General features: G+C 34.8%; 1 protein-coding gene across 1 annotated transcript in view; it reads left to right on the plus strand.

Moving 5' to 3' along the window:
• The window catches only part of LOC145660798 (putative fatty acyl-CoA reductase CG5065), a 121723-nt gene that overhangs the window by 78097 nt on the left and 19138 nt on the right, over nt 1–24488 (plus strand). The window contains exon 8 of the mRNA XM_081726208.1: nt 1–258. Coding sequence (XP_081582334.1) covers nt 1–258 — 258 coding nt within the window. The remainder of the gene's footprint in view (nt 259–24488) is intronic.

Here is a 24488-nt window from a genome sequence, read left to right on the forward strand (position 1 = left end):
AATGGTACGTCTTCAGAAAAAGATTAATTCCATGTCAAGCAAAGTTGCGTATTTCAGCCTAAGAGAATGGGATTTTAAATGTGAAAATGTTGAAGCACTTTCAAAAGAAATGGAGGCTTCAGATAAGATGACTTTCAGTTTCGATATTAAAGAGGTATCCTGGGATAGTTACGTCTCTGTTTACTACGAAGGGATTAAGAGGTTTCTCCTGAAAGAAGATATAAGCATGGCTAACAAAGCAAGAAAACGCATGAAAAGGTGAGTTATCATTGAACTATAACAAAAATTTCTGGTTTCAACAACTATATTTCTTTTAGTGAATCAGGTTTGAGATCTAGAACGAACATTTAGATAGATAGATTACACAAAGTGTAGAAGTTCCTTTTTGGACAAATGTTTGATGCCACAATTGAAACAGCTAATGAAACAGTATTTATTGTTGATATTTGTTTCAATTTATTTATTTATCTATCTATTAAAATGCTACAGTACCATTTAAGAGCGACCGAGCTGTAACCTATAACTTTGGCTTTCAAACCTTTGATTTTCGGTTATTTGTGATTTTACGTTTATCCCTTTCCGGATCCTGGCTTTTTGGGCTATTTTTTAGACTTTCAGTCAAGCAGCTACTGTATCGTCACTATTTATTCTAGGATCATGGTTCATACCTCATTCTCTTCAGAATAGTGGCTTTCAAATGGTACCACTTGCATGCTCATACCATATACCAGAAGCGGGGAAAAAATGTCAAAGTGAAAGTTTCGGAGAGAAAATTTTTTTCTCGAAATTTGGCCCCCCCTGAGCCCCCCCTGTGTGAACGTAGCCATCTAAAAAAATCTGAGAAATAGTACTTTGTATACTGAACGTGTGTGCCAAATTTCAAGTTTCTATCTTGAATAGTAAGGGAGGGAGAAATTTTATCAAAATTTCCCACAATGCCCCAAATTACCACAAAACACTATGATCTCAGGGAAAAAAATTCCTGAGACATCCCTAATTACCCTAGGGTCATGTGTCGCCCATATTCTCTTCTGAATAGAACTGCCTTTCAGACGGTACCATTCACATGTCTTCATCATGTATCTAAAGCGGGAAATTCCAGACAAATGGGATTTTTTGGGTCTAAAAATCCCTTTTATCAACTTTTAGCCCCTCTGGACCCCCCTGTTTTAACGCAGAAATCTGAAAAAAATCCGTTAAATACCACTCGGTGGACTGAATGTTTGTGCACAATTTCAATCTTCTGGGTGCAAAAATAGACCCGCCAGAAAAAAATTCAGAAATTTCCCCATGTTACCCTGTACAGAAGTATATTTTGAAAAAAAAATCACTGAGACGTCCCTAATTACCCTGAAATAATAATTCGACCGTCATTCTCTTTAGAATGGAACAGCCTTTTAGACGGTATGACTTAAGTGTCCCCATCATGTATGTGAGGCGGGAAAATGACGAAAAACGGGATTTTGGGGGTAAAAATATCTCTTTTTTACCACTTTGCCCATCTGGTTCCCCCCTGTTTTACATCGGAACAAAACATCTGGTAAATACTACTCGGTGGACTGAATATTTGTGCAAAATTTCAATTTTCTACGTAGAAAAATAAGCCCGCCAAAAAAATATTGAACATACGCTTAGAAAATGAGAAAAGAAATTTTTGACTTATGACGTCATCACCTCCTATGTCTGGACGCAGGACGGTCTGAAGCCATACGTAATATCTTCTACAAGGCCTCTGGACTTGGAAAACAAAAAAAAAAAAACAAAAAAAAAACAAAAAAACGGACGAAAAAGCTCAAATAGAAGAGAAATAACGAAATGTATCATGAAAAATGCGTATGGTACAAATTGTACCATAGGATCCCGAAGGGGTTATAGCAAAGACAAATATTTTTAAAAGAGTGTACTTTAAATAAATTACTTATAGAAATATTTTTCACAAAGTTTATCCTTTTAAATTATTGTTCAAAGGCCTTTGCCTTTAATAAGCCTTCTCCGAAATAAATGCAAATGAATTGTGCTGAAATCTTTGGAACTCCTTTAAACTACGTTTATGTGTCCAATCCTTTCGACAATGAGATCTCGGAAACTACAGGCTCTATAGAGCGTCCCACTCTTAGATTGCAGTACAGAGTAAATGGAGCGCGCTGTTGCCACATTTCTTCCGCCGTATGTTTTCTTTCGAAGAACAAGAAAGACAGAACGAGTGATGAGTCTGTAAATAAATCCTTCTTAAATTCATATATTTTCAACTCTTTTGTCATTCCAATCGCGCAATTCCATTTAGAACGGCGAATTGGAGGGTACGAAATAACAGTCTAACAATTGTGTGTTAGAAGTTTTTTTTTTTTAAATAATGGTTTATAAATCGTTGCAATAAAATTTTGATGTAAGCAATACGAAATCGAGAGAACGTATGAAACGAATAGAAAACATATGATTGAAATAAATGGCAGGCTAAACAGTTCCACACACAAATTTCCTGTACCGATTGTGGGGCAAAGTAAGGAATAGCAATGGGTAAGATACTGCTACTGAATTTGGATAAGAGTGAAAACTGGAGTAAGGTGATAGTGATAAGTGACGAGAAAATGTGACATACGAGAACGCTCATTCGTCTGTGTAAGCAAAATATCCGCTAATCCAATTCCGTTTGTCAAACAAGTTACATCATAAAGTATATTGTGAAGGCGGCTTCTCCCCACTTCCGATGTTTTAAGACTGTATCATGAAGGACGTGCTAGAGGGTATGGTGGCAGGAAAAAGAGGGAGGGGACGAAAAGAGACTACAATTACTGGACGATATCAAAATAGAAAAATCATACTTGAAGACGAAGAGGTTAACCGAAGACCGTGGAAGCTTCTGAGTTGCAGCAAGTGGCCTGCCAATAAAATATGATGATGATGATTATGACAAATGCAATGGTGAATAGGAACTGAACCTCCCTAGTTTCTATACTCACTTCTGACACCTCTATCAGTCTGGAAACAGAAGAAGAATGAAAAGAAACCCCATTATGTCTGTTCTAAACAAACGCGCAAGTTGTGACTTTAAATCACGTGTAGTGACAGCCAACAAGATACAGATCGTTGGGCGAGGAAACAAAACCAAACAGAATTATCAAACCCTGCTCCTAAAGAAGCATGGGGGGGGGGGGAGAATAAAGAGGCCTTTCATTCTGCTTTGTGAGCTCATGTTATTTGTTATGAACGCTTTTGTCATTTTCATATGTGTATTTAAAGTAAATAAGAGAAGTGGAGTTGCAAACGAAACCAACTTTTATTTCAAAATTGTCAGCATCTGAAACAGCATTATGGACTACTATAAATGAATCAATTACAAAACTAATCACCAGGAATGAGGAGACTTATTATTAATAGATATTGGTCATATTATATAGGTATGCATGTATGTATGTGTGTGCGTGCAACTCAAGGAAAACGAGCGAAGTAAGTAGTGGAACGTAAGATTGAGTGGAGTTGACGCAATGTTTATCGTAGGTGAGGTCCAGGATTCGATTTTGCGAATATGCTTCCGTTATGCAGTAGATTCATGCTCGCATACCGTCAACAGTAAACACTCATCGTTATAGCACAATACTCTACATCAGTAACTTTAAAACAAACATTATAAGGAAAATATCATCCGCAAGATTTATCACTGCTTTTCTTCTGGTCAGATGCGCGCGCTTTGGAAAGTTGATGCTTAACACTAAAAGTCATAAAACCTAAATAAAGAAAGATATTGACCTGCGAATTGTTTTAAAAATAATTTCAATCTTTTCTCAATATTTTTCTCGCTTTGCACCCCCATCTAACCTGAAAAATAAAAAAGTTTCTCACTAGTCAACTTTTCAGATATTGCATTGGAATAGTATATGCACTTTCTCTTACATTTTATTTTTTATTTTAAAATTCAATAAGTTTTTTTGAATGCAAACTCTTCCAACATTGGCACCAAATATGGTATTAATAGCTGTATAAGTTTCATCGTTGTATCTCTTAGAGTACCGAACTTATGACGTGATATATTTAACGCGACGTTAGAATTTGCCATTAGCAAGATTTCACTCTTTCAATTTATTTCAATACTTAAAAATTCTTCTTGATGTGAGAAAAACAGATTATTTGATAAAGAATACAATGTTCTACAATAATTTATTCATACCTAGTAAAATAAACTATTTCTAAAATTCAGGCTAAGTTTGGCAACAATGGGCATAAGGAAAAGCATTGTCATTTACTCCTGTACTGCAATCTAAGGGTGGGACGCTCTATAGAAAGATGACGTTTTCACTGACCGATTGCAAATTTCATGTAGATTGTCCAGTTCTAATTGAATATTTAAAAAACACGGACATTATTTCTTTATTACATTTTTACGGGTACATTGGAAGTGTTGAAATTAAAAAAAGAAAACTAAAGCATCACATCCTAACCATTATACATTCCAACACCACACTGTTTTATATGCGGGTTGTATATGTCTCAGGCGTTTGTTTCATGGCCAAATAATAATGGAAAAGGGAGGATAACCATTTCTCCAGTCTCCACCCTTTTTTGGGGAGTATTTTGCCCAATGAACACCATATATAACTCACATTATAATTAATTTTGTATGTAATGTATTTGCTTATTACATACTGCATGCAAGACGAACGAAAACATTGGTCATACATGAATTAGAAACTCCAACTGGAAGCAGGCTCAAATCTTGCAAACTGTGCGAGATATTGAGAAAAAATAATCAAAAAAGTCTCCTCTTTATTATACCCCTTGGCTTTTTTTTTTTTAATCAATACGTCTTTCACTTGTGTCTGTAAAGGGGCATGTACAGATGTTGTAAGGAATGATAAGGAGATTTATGCTCGTATGCGAATGATGCGCTGTGTAGAGAGCACAGGTTCAGGTAGTTTATTAAGATTTCGTTTGAGTTAAGGCCACTTGCGTTGCATTATGCTACTTTGGTGACTCTCTGAATATTACTTTTGAATATTTTAACCCTCTTGAAATATTGTCCAGACTCGTGAAATTGCACTACGATCCATACTCAACTTCTTTCCTTTAGTAAATTGACTTCGTCATATCTTCGATCATACATCCATGCCTAATGTCGTCAAGATTCCACTTTTGCGCCATTCTCTATGAATTCTATGTATTTGATATGCACCTACTCAACGAAACATATCAAACATAAACTGTTCCTTGTATGATTATTGCTATTATTATCGGCTGGAATCCATAAATGAATTACTTAGTAACTAACTAAGTACCTCTATTTTCTATGAAACTCGTATGTTCGAAACTGCATTCAAAAAAGTTTTCAGTTGATTCTGTCCTTAGCCAACTGGATGTAGTTTCGACTTTTCATTCTTAATTATGCGACATCAATCCTAATATTGTTTTCCAATCTGCGGCAAGGTTTTCTTCATGGTATTTTCCAGATAACATTTGAAATGTTCCTACCTTTTGGAAATGTTCTAGCTACATAACTTGCCCGTCTGGGGCCCCTAGACTTAATGACTCTAACAATGTTAGGTAAACGATTTTTTAATAACCATCTTGTAATTAATATTTAAATGTTTATGAAGCAGTAATCAAATATTACACAGTGTACTGAATTATAATTCTAATAATTGAGTTTTATCAACAGTAAAAAAGCGTTTAACAGTTTGGAACTTAGGAACACTGTAATACAATCACATCATAGCATTACTAAATTAATTTTATATGTGGCTTTTCCGTGGTCCAGCAAGTGAGTAAAATAGAATGTATCGAACTATTAGATGATGCAGGAATATGTTTGAGCTTATGGGAGAACGTCATTCACACCTAGATACTTCAATACCAAAGACTCGGGCAAGATAATAGTTAACAACTTGGCGTGTCACTGCAAAATGTAACCAGGTCCTAGACCCAGCTCTAGAATCAAAAAGCATGATGACAATGCCAGCTCCATTCATTCACTCACAATAAGTAACTATACTAAGTAGAAATGCCCGTAGCTCGTTCAGTAATTCAATAAGTTATACGTTACTCTAAAATGTCTAGCAGAATGGTTTAGTTAACCCAAATCTTTGCTGGCACTCTGGGTTCCATGCGTAAACTGAGAATGTCACAACCAATTACGGTTTCAAGAAAATGGTATCTGCCTTTTGCCTGCCCTACTCAAGCCAAAGATAATGTATTATTATTTTCCTACTCAAGTTACAATGATACGTTGCGTATTTCCTATTATCTAACATTTTTTGCTTCGTATTTTCAGGATCACTATGATTATGTCTGAAACGACACAAATATCCCTTCCTATTCTTTTTACTATACTGGGTAAGAAGAAAAGTAACAAAATGCTACAAATTGACTTCAATTACAATACAATATATATATGAGATGAAGGCATTTGATATATAAACCTTGAATACGCCTAAAATCAACAGTCATAAATCACAACTATACACCAACTTCGATAATGGAGATAGAATTGGCTGTATTTATAAACTAAATCACAAAATTCTTTAAGAAACTTTAACCTATTGTCATTACGGGCACACCCCATATCAGTTCACAGAGACCAAGGTAAAATTAAGGAAAAATTGATAATAATAATAATTTGTAGTAACATGTTTTCATTCTACCTTAATTGTAACAGATTTTCCAGTATTGAATCAAATAACGAGATAGGTAAGCTCGTATGATCAAGGAACGGAACAATAGTCGGAATCGCTGAAGACTGTGCACAACATATATCACAAGATCACAAGTTCAAAACCTAAGTCCAAAAATCAAGAAAAAAGTAAGTTTTCTATCGTCTAATGAAAATAATAAATTATTTCATGAATTTATTTTTATTTATAGCCAAAAGAAGGTTGGATGGAAAATTTTCAATAATACTAATAAATACGCATCGACTTAGCTAAAGGCTAAGCTCGACCAACTTCAGTTTGCTCTGGGTGTCCATAACCGATGAAAAACTCAATCATACATAATATATTATACGATTCTCATACGAACGTGAAGTTTATACCATTCTAGAATATACATCTGGAAATTGTTAAGCACTGACTCAAAATGTTGAGGGGAACGACCAAATTTATTTGTGAGCAGAAGTTATGTAAGTTTTACTCTTATGTTGTGAAAGTCAATGATAAGAGAGGACAACTCTGCTCTGAAGGCAAAGTCCCGTTTTAGATAAATTATATAAAAATAATGAAAATTGAGTATTTCAGAAAAGTTATGCTTATTTTATATCCCCAATAGAAAGGGAATTTCATATATTTTGAGCTCTTTGCTGTAACATGATCAAAGAAACCAAACTTCAAGCTAATATCCATTAAAGTAGCATCCATCAGCATGTTTGTACTACTGCAGTGACATAGCCAGAAACTCGTCAATGGGTGCCCACTCACATAAGTATCGAATTTACCTATCACAAAGTCGCTATTGACGAGGAAACTGTATCCTGGTTACTGGATTCAAATACGAAATTTCGTGCCGTGGACATGGACGAGGGACGTTCACGAAAGAAATAGAAAGAAAACATTTCAAAGAGTGAGAGCTGTATATGCCTTTCTCCACATAATCCCTGCTACAATTACACATCTATTCCACTGTTTAGCTGACGCTTTCAAGGCTTCGGCGTAGAAAGATTTGGCAGTATGTATCAATTTCTAAAAAAAAAAAAAAAAAAAAAAAAAAAAAAAAAAAAAAAAAGTGTATTGAAGACAAATGTGAAGAATTTGTCATGAAAGTTTCGGGGAGGTCCAGGCCAGGCATATGTCATCATTAATCATGACCTCGTATTGATATTTACATTTATCTTCGGTACACACTTCTTCACAAAGTTTTTTTCTCACTCTAATGAGTTTCAGAAGACTAACAACCCTTGGCTGACAAGAATAGAATCACAGCTCGTTGATAAATGCCGAATGGGTGTACAATCAACACCATACTTTTTTCGTACCAATGCAGTCAAATGCCACGTATTAATAGCTGATCTGGTATGCAAACACGTCTGTTACTAACTGTTGTGTCACAACCCAACACAACTTTCTTCGATGTGTCACTTTCTTCGATGAACAGTAGACTGGGGTATTGCTCGAGCAAGTTTTGTTTGGACACAATTTAAAGAATTTATACATTACGTACACAACAATGTTCTATTTAACTTTTCAAACTATTTAATCAACATTATTTAATGATTAATAGTATTTTTTTCATTTTCTTTCAGGTTGCAACTTATAGAAACATCTACTAAAGTGATTTTCACTAAGATTTCAGTGATTATCTTGGTCTTGTTCTGCGCATATTTTTTTTCGTTTCATCCAAAAGGAAGTAAAACATGAAATAAATATGATATGAGGGTTGAGGCAATAAGACATTCACATGCTACAATTTCATACGTACTCTTCGACGTTCTGACAAAATATTACGACACTTTAATTTGCAAAATGGAGAACAAGAGGAAACCAGACTTATTTTCACATAAAGCAGAAATTGTATTATCTTCTATTCTGATTTTGACAGCATGTTTGATTTAGAAGCTTAAAATTGGATGGCAATTACATGTGGTTCTGTGCCAATTAATATTATTAATACAGGAAGATTAAATGTTCTTTATTAATTACTTGGTAAATTTTTAAAGAAAGAGCAATTAATTCCGTTTTACGATATGCTATGGTATTTAGTAATATAGTGGAATTAGGAGTAAGTGTAGAAATTTAAGCTACAATGTGCTTGGAATTGTGGACAACAAGGAATTGTGGAATTTTGATTCCTAGCATTTGTATTACAAATAGATAACTTATATATGTGGAAGAACGGTTTTACAGAATGTGTACTATTGACAAGTTACGTTAAGAAGATGTGCGATACATATTGATTAGGAACAATTTTTCTCTCTTCAAACGGGGGTGAATCATTACAAACCCATGATTAAAAGTTATAAGATCAGGTAGACTCTGGAAATTGGGTAACACAATTGTAAGTCCTAGTTACGGTTAATTTTTTAAAAAAATCTTTAAGTTTTACGTCTCACAATTAGGCTAGTTAGGCTAAAGGAGACGATGATTATGAGAAATGAATGAAATGGTGGAATGAAGAACGGGGGAGGGAACAGGAGAACCCCGAGAAATCCTACAAGCACGGTGTTTGTCCACCACAAAGTCCACACGGTGAGCTGGGATCGAACCAAGGACCCCACGCACCGGAGGTGAACGCTCTATCACTGATCCACCGCATCCTCTTGGGTGAAACTTAGTTATTAGGTGGGGTGGGTTAGGATCGAACCAGAAAACAATATGTGGGTAGTTTAATTTTGTAAATGTGTCTGCGGATGACAGAAAAAAATTCTTTGTTATATTCTATTGCATTGAGTTGCAATGTGAATTTTAAACATTCTTTTATTCCAAAGTTATAAAATGTGACAGACCACTATCTTCCTTTGAGCCAGTCATACATTACAAATGAAGACTGGCAAATATATAAGGTTTACAAAAGAGAAAAGCATTCATATCCGTTTATTGACAAAAAGCTTCATGTTATTTGAAGAATGTCATTCTGGAACACAGTTCTCAATTTTAAGGGTGTTATTGCTGTTATAAAAATGACTACCTAACGCCAATCGTTGTAAGTTGTATTTTTGAGTCATAACGAGAACACTACTCCTGCGTGAAATAAAAGATGTTTTACCTTGAAATTATCACGTCAGTTTCCATATGGACTGCTTGGATCCCAAGTAGTCTAATTTCAAATATTAAAAAAAATGGACCAATACTTCCATTCACTTCTATAAATGGATACTTTGTTTATATATATATATATATATATATATATATATATATATATATATATATATATATATATATATATATATATATATATATATATAAACGAAGTATTCATTTATATATATACACAGTACATATACATATATAATGTATTCGTAAACAGTAATTATAAAACCATAAACTTCATAGTCATGGTTTTTGATTGCAAACATAAAAATAATATGAATTATTTATGAAATGTTGAACTTCAAATTTCATTCTCGGAAAATTTCTATTGTGGAGTTAAGATGTTTGGCATCCAGCAGGCCTGTAGCTATGTCTGTCAATAAACCACATACGTCCATAGGTGTATAGAAAAACAAGATATAACAAGACTGGTTATTTTTTCGATATAATTACTACATTTGCACACTATAGATAGTGTTTTTGAAATTACTTAAATCAAGCAGCAGAAATGTACTAGATTAACGGGAATATATATATATATATATATATATATATATATATATATATATATATATATATATATATATATATATTCAACTGAATTGTTGAATCAGAAAAAACGCACACCTAAATAATAGGCGAGAGAGACTACCTGAAATCCAGGTAAGAAATGGAATACAATACTACTCATGCAAAGAAGCTCTACCAAAGCAAATGAACATTCTAGACCTACTTTGCGCATCCTTTTCTTCGTGCTGGTAAAACTGTTCTTAAGGATAACTAATATATTTATGTTCCTTCAGCACCCTTTAAGACGCTGGACAGGATGTTGTGTGGTTTTCGATTTGCAACCTATTTAGTTAACCTGCTGAGTGTAATGAGTTATGGAATAACAATAATACTAAAAGTTGATTTCAGTTGATGCGTAGTGAGCACCACTTGTTATAAAGTGGAAAAAAAAATTAATTATTATTGATAGGTTTTACTTGTTGAAGAGAGGGTTCTTAACTACGTTTACGATCGACAAGGAGTATTCAATAGAAACGCCTGGAAATATTTAATAGGAACAACACCGAATGTTATATATACAATACAGAAAATTTTCTGTACGATCAACAGGAAAAGTTTTACATTTTCTATAGTTAATGTTTAATAGCTTCAATTGGAATATTCTCTAAGTCCAACACCAATCGTCTATATGTTAGATAAAAAGTATTATATACGTAGAATCAGAAAATGTTCTACACAATTGTTGGTGAAAGTTTGATACTTAGTGAATATATCTACGAAGGGACGAACAGTGCAATGTTTAGTGAAGTATCTATTTTCAAGAGTTTGAGAAATACGATTATTGTTATTATCACGTATTCGCTCTGTATGTATTCAAACATCGTAAGTAAATTCAAGTTAGAAAGAAAATTGAATGGTGTTATCTGCAAAATTTAATTCTCAATCAGCCTATGTAATTTTGCTGGAAAACATTGGTCCTAGTCAGTCAATTAAATTGATTGAAACCAATGGGTTCGTTTTCTATTATGGTTGTAGTGTTTTGAACGTGATATATCAATATATTTTTTGAACAAAGCATCTTTCGAAGTGTAAAATGTGTTAATAACAACATGGAAGTTTGTAAATGCAATATGGTGTAATTTTGGTAACTGTTAATATTTTGTTTTATATATATTCGTTTTCCAAATTTTGGATTAACTATTGTTTACTGTATGCAATATTGCTGTTTCTAATTATATATTTACCTATTTGGAAATCATTTGCTATTACTTTCAAATTAAATTGTTATAAAATTGTTTGACGTTATATTTAATTTCTTATTATAGAGCTTCATTTTTAAGCTAGTAGTATTAAATTGTTGAACTTATTGTAAAATTGTTGAATTAACCCCTTACCGCACGCCGTGCCATATATGGCGCATACCCTATTTTTTACTTTAGCTTTCTTGTGATTTACCAAAGGCGTCAAATAACTGTTTTGTCTGCTGTGTGAGATATTGACGTGTATGAATGAGATTTTTATGTCATCTGACATGTAATTTGTGTGTTGTAAGTGTGTCATATATGGCACTTACATCACTTATATTCTTGTCGGAATTAAGTGAAAAATATAAAATTTAAGTTTTGATTCATTTTCCAAGTTTCCATATGAGGATTTCCAATACCGATTATTTTTTCGCTAAAAGAAAAAAAAATCATGCAGAAAGGGATTAAGTTTATCCATAAATCTTTTGAATATATTTTCCGACTTTTCCTTTCAAATCAACTCAAAAATTTTAACTAATATTATACGAGGGCTGATCCACAAAGACTGAGACTGATTATTGTACCGCAGTATCCTTTCTTGTCTAATGTCGGCACGTTTGTGAAAGAGTTGTCTTTCATGTGTACTCTTACTAGGTGAGAGCATTGTTGTATCGGTAGATTGAGAGTAATTCGCTGTGTTTTAGGCACTGCTTCCATTTCGCCTCACAACGAGCTGTTTATATGCATACAATGGAGGATACACGAGAAGAACAGATGGAGCCCTGTGTATCAGTTTCGAAGGACTGTTGCAGACCGCGTTAGAAGCCATGGTGACCCCCTAATTATCACAGGATCATGATACATGCACAGTTGAAGAGCTTATAAACACAGATTCCGAAGAGGAAGATTAGTGGAATTCTAGCCATATTAGGAGAAAAATAAGAAGCACAAAAACATACAAAATATGAAAAATTAACTTCGCAGGGCCCTGGTTTGACAAATTTGCTCCTCCTTTCCCTATAAGCGACAAGCACACAAGTGGGTTATTATCATGTAGGAGACTACTTCATTGCTTCACTTACCTATATTTATGGCGGTATCACAAAGGGAGGTGGAATGGCTCCTCAAAACCTGATGAAACATGATGAAAATAAAAAAAACGATCATGTCCATAGAATACAACTAGCGGAAAGATTCAACCCCGAGGAATACGTTGGTACAAAATCATATTTCTAGCTTAACCCTTATCCGGGCAACCGGGGCCTCCCAGACCTAGTAGCTTCATTTTTCTAAAATTTCTCAATAACCATACATATTAAAATCATGAACATATCGAGTTGGTAAAGCTAATGTTTTTTTTTTTTAATTTGAAAATCTTTTCCTGACGTAAACAGGCAACCGGGGCCTAGGAGGCCCCGTATAACTTTAGTGAAATTCCTGTCAAATATTAGATCAAATTGTCACGTAATTATATATTGAACACGTGACTATTGTAACCTTTAGTCGGAACAGTATGCGGCAACAGACATTGAATTTTGAGTGTTCTGCACTTAAAATATATACTGGGCCTGACAGGCCCCGGTTGCCCGTTTACGTTACAAAAATGTCTGGACCGGATTTGCTATTCTGCTTGGCGGCTTACAAAAGCGTGAGACGAAGTTTCGCTACTTGACAAAAATATATACCGGTACATTCTAGACTAGTCTAAACAGTAAGTGACAATAGGCATTGATTTTGTGTATTCTGCACTTAAAATATATACTGGGCCTCACAGGACCCGGTTGCCCGTTTACGTTACAAAAATGTCTTGCCCGGATAAGGGTTAATTAGGGACTGAGCTATTGACGTTTTTAGTAAAAATAAATGCAATTTACGTTTTAAAAAAGTGGCCAATTCTGGCGCCCTTCCTACTTCCTTCAAATATGCAAGAAGTACAAATACAGCAGCATATTGCCATGTTGTGGCAACCTGGTACCTACTGCAATACAGTCCCTACTTCATTGCTTCACATATCATTTTTATGAGTGTACCCCAAGGGAGAATGCCCTCACAAACGTCTTACCCCCGCCGTGGCATTACGCACATAGCACATAAAATTCACACTGGCTAAAAGCTACATCATTTAGGAATACGTTAGTATGGAAATCATCTTTCTACTTTAATTACATTAGGGGTTGAACTGTTGGGGTTAAAAGCCCCGACGCAGCAGTTACGTCAATGGGCGTTTTAAGGATACATTACTGCAAATTTGTGTGGTTCAAGTCGTACTCTTAATGGGTATAAATTTGAAAGTTCTTGATTTAATTTATCCCCTTTGATGAGTTAATATTACGTTATATGGTTAGGTATTCACGTTATTTGACAATAAATAGATACATGAACACGGTCTCTTTAAAATTTTAGAGGGGTACATAGGGCCACTCCTTAAATTTGTGAATTATCTAAACATAAAATTTGGTAAATCTTCTCTAAAACCCTAATGTATATTAATGTAAGCTTGGAGGTTTATCTCGTTTACTTTCATGGGTATAAATTTGCCAAAAGTTCAAAATTCGGAGGTTTTTGACCTAATGTATTCCCCTTGATGAGAGTTGATTACATTATATGATTACATGGTTGAGTGCAGACTTCCTTCTTTTCTAAGACATGAGTACATTGATGGTTTTTTTTTTCAAAATTTGGAAGGGAAAATTTGTGTGGTTCAAGTCGTTCTTTTAATGGGTATAAATTTGAAAGTTCTTGATTTAATTTATCCCCTTTGATGAGTTAACATTACGTTATATGGTTAGGTATTCATTTTATTTGATAATAAATACATACTTGAACACGGTCTCTTTAAAATTTTAGGAGGGGTACATAGGGCCACTCCTTAAATTTGTCAATTATCTGAACATAAAAATTGGTAAATCTTCTCTAAAACCCTAATGTATATTAATGTAAGCTTGGAGGTTTATCTCGTTTACTTTCATGGGTATAAATTTGCCAAAAGTTCAAAATTCGGAGGTTTTTGACCTAATGTATTCCCCTTGATGAGAGTTGATTACATTATATGATTACATGGTTGAGTGCAGACTTCCTTCTTTTCTAAGACATGAGTACATTGATGTTCTTTTTCAAAATTTGGAAGGGTACATAGGATGTTAGGAAATTTAAAAAATAATAAAATTTGGTAAATGTTTGCTAGGACACTAATACAAATAATTGTAAATGTGGATGATCTAGCTCATTCCCTTTCATGGGTAAAAAGTTTTGCCAAATATTTGTATTGCTATGTGTTCACCACGTGGTCGGTTATAGACCAGATTTATCTTATTTGATGAGGTTTTAACACCATATATGATTATATGGGTAATATATACATATATATATATATATATATATATATATATATATATATATGACTATTTTCTTTGACAAGATATGTTTATATTAACGCAAGTTTTCAGTGCGAGACTTATCTAGAAATACCGTTAAATTTGGAAATTATCAAACACATTTAGGAATTGTCAAATAATTTGGTTCCTGTTCTCTAGGGATCCACTATTTATTTAGTTGGTCCTAGCACCGGAGGTGAATGCTCTACCACTGAGCCATCGCGCCCATCCTTTTTTGAATTGCATCGGCAGATCATGTTTCTTGTTTAGACCTCCTGTTCTTCTTCTTGATTGTGGTGATTTGTTTGCATGCCATGTAGCAAAGCATTCGTCTGTAAAGCTTTGTATTGTGAGTTCTGAAAAGAGCATGAGAAAAAAGTGTGTTAAAGGAATTCTATATGATTTATGATGACAAACACAAAATATTGAAATTATCAGTCATAGGTAAATTTTATAAATTTACCTGACAGGGATATTGCACCACTCCACGGTGATAGATAAGAGGTGCCGTTGTGAATATGTATTGAAATTCCTGCAAGATTTTTCCTTGGGATTTACAGCATAAATAATAAAACATACTTTGATCCAAGATATTGCATTTGACTATTGCTATATTTATGATAAAATACAATGAAGTTTTAAGAATTCAAAGTGTGGCGGTACGTAAGGAGGAAGATCAGAGCTGTTTAAATACTCTCCATAACTCGGACTATCAATATAAAATGCAATCCAATTGCTTCGTAACTTTGTTGTTAGATCCGTACCCAAAATAAATGTGCTCAACTAAAAGTCAATTTTCATGTGAGCTTCTGTAACTTACGGGCAATATGGGAAGGATTAACAATAAAAGTTTGTTTGAAAATTTAATAGTAGTAATAATAATAACATTTATGTAGAAAGAATTTAAATATAAACTATTTAGGATCGACAATTTTGCACTATAACTACAAAACACTTTAAGTGACAGAAATTACAAAGAAACAAAGCAAATGTTCTGCATAGAGACAATGTTAAATGTTTTTCCAACCAAAGCGAGGTGAGTAAATGGAATGTTTATTTTTTTGTCGTGTTGGGATGTATAACTCGTAGAATATGATGCTTTACTTTTTTAAAATTTCAACACTTCCACTATACTTCTTAAAAATGTAATAAATTAATAACGGCCAAGTTTTTTTTTAATATTAAATTAGATCTGAACAATCTACAAAAACTTTGCAACCAATGAGCGAGAAAAGCATCTTTGTAGAGCTTATGATTCGCGATAACTCTCTGTTGAAAGGATTGACCACAAACATATACATTTTTCTAGCATTTTAATATATAGATTGTTTATATGGACTTCCTATCTTTGTTGGCAAGCTACTATAGTCCTACTTTTGTTCATGTACTTTTCCTTCAACTTTTCTTTCTAGAAGTATATTATTCCATTTCTCCATTTGGAGTCACGGTGGATCAGTTGTAGAGCGATCACATCTCTTGCAGGGAGTCCGTCGTTCGATCCCAGAACTCGCCAAGTGAACTTTGTGGTGGACAAACAGCGTGTGCGGGGGTTCCCTCGGGGTTCTTCCGTTTCCTCCCACTTTCTTCATCACGCCACTTCATTTATTTCTCATCATCACTGTCTCCTTGAGCCCAGTCGGCATAAGCGTGGGACGTAAAACTCAAAAATTTCATTTTTTTCCGTTTCTCCTTTTACCCATCATGTGCAGACTGAAAAAGTTTTCATTTCATTTACTTGCGCCCTGGGTGAATAATCAGTTGAGGAAGTAAGCTTAAGTATGGTTCTACATGTAACTCAGCTTTGTGTTGGCTAAACATAGAAATCGTAAGCAACGAACCCAATGGACTTTTGCATGAAAATCTACCGTAACCGTAACTGCAATGCCGAATAACGCAAATTTTGCATTGCGCTTACGCAAACCAGTACAGGTCTGTTTAAAATATTATTCTAAAATAAAAATGGTGTATTAAGTTAGAGGTTATATATATAAAGAATATTATATTTATTTTAATTTTTATTTATTTATTTATTTTTTTAGTATTGCGCCTTACACGGTTTCTCTTGCTGGTCTAGGTAAGAATCAGGGGCGGATCCAGAAGAGGAAACTTTCTTATTTTATATATATAAATAAAACCCATCCCAAAGTTTGGAGCCCTTAAAAGTAGCAGTATGACAACTCACCGCCTCCCCCCAGAAGTCGGTCCTGGATCCGCCCCTGGTAAGAATTAGTTGCATTTCTGTACAGCAGACGGTAGCAGCAATCAACGCTCTAACGTGATTTCACTGAACAACCGCTGGTACAGAAAGTAAAGATAGGAAAAATTCAAAATTTGGTTGGTTATACGGGACACAAAGGTCTAAGGTGGAATTCGAACCTGCCTAAAGATTTAAATACCCTTCTATCGATGTTTGAACCCCGGACCTCAGTCAAGAAAGGCATATGGGAGAGACTTACCTTTATTAAGTATTTCTTTTACTTCTTTCATTCTAGGATATATACATCGCTTTTTTATGAGAAATAACATAATACATTTCCTAGTGAGAGGAAAACAAAAACATGATGTTGCTTGCTCTACAGTATTGAACTTAGTCAATAAAAAGATGAGGAATATTACATTTATGTTATACTGAATATGAACCTTTTGTATGTATGTTTATAAAAGACAAAGATAATAAAAGTAAAATGTTGCATATGGTATGTTAAGGAAAGTTCATTCTTTAGATTCGCTCATAGTGTTACAGAATAACGTATATTTAAACAAACATCCTAATTATTTTTTTAAAAAAAGAATTTTTGTCTAACGTGGGAAGATATTCAGCATAATAAGTGAGTAAAAGGTTAATTAGTGAACCTGTTAGGTAATCATAATACTCATTAATCATTTGTTAGTAGGAATAAGGGAACTATTTGTTTCTCTAGATCAGGGTTTCTCAACCTTGCGGGAGATAAGCGGAAGAGATAAATATAATTAGAATGTATAATAATACCAGAAAATATGTTTATTTATTTTTTAATTTTGTTCTGAAAGGCATATTTTTATTTTTACACATACTGTTAATTATATATATAAAAAAAAAATAGGTCTTCTAACCATTTTCAACAGGTGCAAGTTGTTTAAAAATCAAATTAAATGGAAGAGGTACGATATCAAACTAATGAGAACTGATTATTGAATTATAGGAGTGGGGAAAATGTCTACTCCTTAAAAAAACAATTAACCCTTTTAAATTAAGGCTTTTTTGAGGTATTTTGTAGACTTTCACTCAATCATCTATTGCGTCTAGACTATTTATAGTAGGATCATAGTTCATACCCCGGTTTGTTTCTAGTAAAGCAGTGTTTCCAACTGCGTCCGTAAAGTTTCCCTAAAATGTACCAAATGCGGGAAATTTTCGCTCAAAGTGGGAAAAAGGGATTTTCTATTTAAAAATCCCTATTTTATTGCGAATATCTCCCCTTTGGTATAGGATACGATCATGCGAATGCTGCTAACAAATCTTTGCTTTATGGTGAAGAGAATGAGATACAAAGGATGGTCCTGGGATGAATAGTTTTGATGCTACAGCCGATTTACATATTTTCTCTTGATAATACCTTTTTAGCGAATTTCTATACTATCATCATCATCATCAAGAATTTATTGTGGGAACATGAATTGTACCTCATTTTCTTTGCCATGAACCAGTTTTTCTAGCATGTACCATAGTGGAGAAAATTTGCGAAAAAGGGATATTTTTGTCAAAAAATCCCTTTCCCCCATTTTGGGCCCGTCTGGCAGGCCCTTGTGTCAACCCACAGAGCCCCAAAACATATCAAACATACTACATACTATTTGAAATAACTGTACGATGTTATATCTTGAAAAATAAGAAAGGAAAAAATATTGCCCCATGTGCAAACAGTATCAGCTTTCCCCTATGTGAGCAATGGATAACCCATTTTTATATAAAAATTTCCTGACTCATCCCTAATTATAGTAGAGACATGATTGATACAACGTTATGTTTAGCCAAAACCAGTCTTTTAAACGGTACCACTCGCATGTCTCTAGCGTGTACCATAGTAGAGGAAATGCGCGAAAAAGAGAAAAAGGGATTTTTTGACAAAAAGTTCCCTTTTTTCCAAATTTTCTCCACTATGGTACATGCTAGACACATGCAAGTGGTTCCGTATGAAAGACTGGTCCATTCCAAAGAAAACGAGGTACGGATAAATAGTGATAATACTGTAGGTAGTTTATTAAAGTAAATGACTAAAAATGTGTAAAAAATGAAAAAATAAAGAAATCGAGATTTTTTGACCCACGTCTGTTGACTCTAGAAACATGAGTTATACCTCATTTTCTTCAACGTAAGGATGCCTTTTAAATGGTACCACTCAAATTTCGCTATCGTGTACCTGTGATGAGAAAAATAGGGAAAAGGCATTTTTTTCTTTAAAAAATCCCCTTTTTTCATTTTGGACAAGATTTCCCCGCTTCTGGTACACGATAGGGAAATTGAGTGGTGCATTTTAAAAGCCTGTCTCATGGCGAAATCAACGAGGTACAAACCATGATTCTAGGGTAAATAGTAATGTGTCAGGGATTTTTTGAAAAAAACTTCTCAAATATACCCTTTTTTTAAAAACCCATCGTCCATGTTTGTGACGCCACAGCCCTCAGACAGAGCACGCAAGGCTGCAAAATGCCCATACAATATGTTCTATGATGCTTCCATATTTCAATGAATGCAAAAAACATGGTCTAAAGAGCTTTAATAGAGACTTATAAAGCAAATTCAGAAGGTCGACGCCATGGCACAGGTGTTGTGCTATCGTAATTTAAAAGGGTTAAGGGGTATGAAGTGGCAACAGTGAGACGATTGTGTGAGGGCTCAATTCTATCGAAGACGAAGGTGACACCAGACGACATTGTGTGAAGAAATTTAAGGCATACAGATTGATTTCAATGTGGGAAGTACATAATTTTTACTTGGAATGTTTTTGGAAGTTTCAAATTTATGGAAAAATAATTATTACATTGATTCATTGAGAAATCCAATGCATTGTGCGTTGCACAAAGTAGAATTCTGCTTTCCTGATGCAATAGAGGTCTGCCGCTTTACCATGCGGTGTTCAGAATCTAATGAACTGAAGCTATCGTGAACTGCCCACTTGGGGTGACCTGCCCACTTGGTGAACGGTGAATGTCCCATGAACGTTTTACCCCGCATATTCTCATGGTAGCAAACATGGTAGTACTTTTAAAAGCTGTGTAATTGCGCTGAAACTTTAGTAATTGTAAAATAGTTTATTATTCGCGTTAGCATTCAAAAGTCGTTCCAGCTCATTCTGAACAAAATATTCTTGCTTTTTAAGTTAAACTTACAGATAGGAATAGGGATATGTGCAACCATTGAATCGTGCACTTTTTAAACTTCTCAATGTACATTTTTATGTAACATGTTCACATTAGATCAAATCAAACCCTGGTCACAAACTCACACGCTTCCAATTTGGAGAATTACTTAATCAATCATGGTCCAAAGCAGCGACAGTAGAAATGGAGCGGCTGCATTCCGTGCCTGTGGAATATTCTCTTTTAATCCTGATTTTATTCCAGAGGACGTTTTCCTTTCAAGAAACGAAAACGTAAGAGTGTCGCTCTACTTCCAGTACCACTAGTTCCAACTTGTCAAGTTCACGCCTATCCTGTCCCTTAACCTTTATTTTACGGCTGTCACTACACTGCCAAAATAGTAAATCCGTTCGTTCCCGCGTGTCACTGTACTGACACAGGTGAAAGGTTTACTTTGACCCGCGAGCACACATATTTTTTTTTAAATGATGTGCCTTATTGTATGAAGAGATAGTCCATAGTGAAAGAACCAAAAACGTTGGTTCTCAACCGGTGTGCTCGCGGGTCAAAGTAGACCTTTCGCCTGTGTCACTACAGTGACACGCGGGAAAGAACGGATTTACTATTCTGGCAGTGTACTGACAAGCCGTAAAATAAAGGTTAACAGCAAATGTTCCGTCCACTATAACAACGTCGAATGTGGCATTCACTTCTAGTGTGGAGAGTGATGACGTAGTAGACCAAGAATTCTCACAAGCAAATGGAACTCAACATGGCAATAGGGACAATACTGTGATGTTTGGAGACAATACACCGGTATCTCCCTGTACGGTTGTATACGTACCAGCTTCTACTTCCAAGCGAAATCTACGAGCGACAATCCTGACTGGACGTGATTTTCGCTCTTGACAGAGATCAGCAACATCTGGTACAGCAACCGCCGTTCCTCCTAAGAAGAAGAAGAACGTAGGTGATCCAAATAAGTCCAAAAAGTCAAACAACCTATGCATACTACTAAATTATCCGGAAAAAGTTTAAGTGCTTTAGGCGAAAATCAGTGCAACCGTACAGACTCATCTGATACAGATGAAGATATTTTTTTTCGGAATCTGTGGTGGACATTATTATAAACGTATTGGACCCATGTCTACATTTGAGTGGATCAAGTGTATTCGTTGTGAAAAGTGTCTCCATGGAATATGTACACGGTTTACAAATATGTGTCCTAAATGCCACTCACTGTTCAGTACGTTTCCTTCAATGAGTTTAACATGTTTTACGTTTATTATATTTTTTTTTACTTGGAGTTAGTGTAATATTCTCGTACGACTGTTTCATGTTATTAAGAGTTGTGCAAAACTTATATTTTACGTATATCAAGACACATATATTTCACAATTAGAATGAAGTTAAACAAGCTTTTATATATAGAATTTTCAATTAATAGGTGTTTTTCTATTCTGTACTTTCAAATCTCAGGAAATATATCTGTAACTTCATGCTTTATAAGATAGCTTTTTGTAACTTATAACGTAATTTACCTTAATTTAATTTGTTGTACTGTGAGAACACCTGTTCTAACGTGATTTTCAAATTTGATAAATTTTCGCCTTATTACAGCAGCAATCATTACATAACGTAACCTCCAGGTATAAATACAGAAGGATGTATCTTCCATTGGGTATGAATTGTTTTCCTGTGCATTTCCATTCATAGTCGCAAATAAATAAAATATGAAAAATTTCGCGTTTCACTCCTGCTTACTTTATCAGAAAAATACAAACGCAACAAAATCTGCACATTCAAATACAATTAAAATTAAACGTTAATGAGATATTTGAGCTAGTGCGGCAACGTCCGGCTCAATCTTCGTGACGCACATTATCAACTCAGTTTTATCTGATAAGTGATTTCTTTATCTTAATGCTAACCATGGAAGTAAAACCACTTTCGTAATAAATGAAATTATTACTTTTAAAACAGCAGATATCAGACCAGGATATTATTGTCTTATCTTCAGCCAGAATTTGCCCAAGTCTTCGTTACAGAACACCAATCACAACTATTTGTTAATTTTAATCCATCCCCTATTAAAGAAATTACTGTATCCGCTATACAAGAAATATATTCTACTATTATAGAAATATATGAATACCGTGAGATCTCCGCAGTAGGTATAAAAGTAACCAAGTAAGTTATGTTCCTTTTTGTGGAGGTCAGTGTTTAATTAGCCCTCATAAGGTTATTTGAATGCGAATGGAGATCCTTCTGTTACAGGACAACGCTAGCCGCCACGTAGCTAGGATTACAGGGACACCCTTCTACGGCTTGGATGGGAAACACTCTTGCATCCGCCATACTCCCCGGATATTGCACCGTCCAATTATCATCTGTTGCATTCCTTGAACCATCACCTTAGAGGACGCCAGTGCAAATCCCTAGTAGAGTTGCAAAATACACTTGATACCTTCTTCGCTTTATGGGCCACCAGGGGCCGCGGTGGCTCAGTGGTAGAGCGTTCACCTCTGGTGCTAGGGGTCCCGGGTTCGATCCCAGCCCCCGCCAAGTGAACTTTGTGGTGGACAAACACCGTGTGCGTGGGTTTTCTCGGGGTTCTCCCGTTTCCTCCCACTTTCTTCATTCCACCATTTCATTCATTACTCATCATCACCGCCTCCTTTAGCCTAACCGGCATAACCGTGGGACGTTAAACTGAAAGATTTCATTTCATTTCATGGCCCACCAAGTTCTCCCACGATGGAATCTATGGCCTTCCTAAACGTTGGTGATGGGGGTTTTTGGGGAATGTCGTCTATAGTGATGGGGACGACTTTGATCTTCCAGGACATATCTTATGGGACATATCAATGAACGAAGGTGGTGGGTGAAAAAGCGAGAGAGCTTTTTTGGTCACCTTTATATAATAAAAATCACACACAACCTTAGTACAAACCAGAAATTATAAGGGGGTCGCTGGCAAGAGGATGTAATAAAATGGGTGTCGCGATAGGAATTAGGTTATAACCATTGGTCTAGAACATTCGAACTTTCTACTCCTAAACGTACAGGGCGTACACAAAGTCTCTGCGATATTTTGATCTCTATACATATTATAAGTCCTTCCGACTGAGCGCTTAAACTAGAAACTTGAAATTGGACAGTGCACAGGATTTGTGATTTAAGGTACCACAAAGGAAGGATTTTTTGGAAATTCGAGAAGAAAAAGAGGGAAATAGGGGTGTTAATTACTATCTTAAACGTCTAATATTCTTTGTAGCCAAGGGCGACCATGTTGTGGTTTCCAAGGAGGGCAAGAAAAAGCGACATTTCAAATACAGTTTCAAATTTTGCTGTAACTATTCTAAAAATTCTATTGGGTTTTCGATATTCCGAAGTACAATTTCTTCTATGGGGGGCGAGCGCCCCACCTTGCACCCTGATTGGCGCCCTTGTTTGTAGCTGTTAAAATGTCCATATCTCGGAATCAATGAATGTAGGAGAAATTTTTCATATTGACTTCTCACTTAAAAAAAAAAAAAAAAAAAAAAAAAAAACTAGATACGGGTTTCAGATGTTTTTTCTTTTTCATATTTGAATTAAAAAAGAGAAAATGATTGCGGAAAGAAAAAAGGGCGCGAACTATGATTATTACTCATTTCATAACTCGAAATCTCTTAAGATTAGGAACATAAAATTGGTATTTGTATTCATCATTTAAAATATAAAGACACATGTTTTCGCGTTTATTTTATTTAATTTTGGAAGGAAAGGAAATGGAAGGGGCAGGGTTGCAACTACTCGTATTATGCATTATATATGTATTTTATATATAAGAAATATATGCATTTTAGTACAAAATGTTCATATCTCTGAATCCCATATGCTTAAAAACATGAAATCTGGTGTTTGCATTATTTTTTTAAACAATCAAATAAATGTTTGACTGTTGTTTGATATTTATCTTACAGTTAGAAAAGGAAAAAGGAGGAGAAGGTTACGCTGCCTATATCTTGAAATAGCTTAAATTACAGATATACAAACTTGGTTTGGTCTCTTCTTCTAATATAATTAAATACCTTGTTTTAGTTGTTTTAGACGTTTGACCTAGAAGCCCAACGGATGGGATTGCTTCCCGAAGGTGCTCATAAGAGGTGTTCATATTTTGTGTAATATTTCGAGTCCAGATAAATCCTATATAAAGGATGCAAAACATAAATATTGTCCGTAGTAACATGTGGCTGCATTTACTAGTTACTAGTAAGTCAAAAACTACGAAAGATACAAATAAATTG

This window comes from Thermobia domestica, chromosome 9 (assembly GCF_964235325.1).
Source record: "Thermobia domestica chromosome 9, izTheDome1.hap1.1, whole genome shotgun sequence".
NCBI lineage: Eukaryota > Metazoa > Arthropoda > Insecta > Zygentoma > Lepismatidae > Thermobia > Thermobia domestica.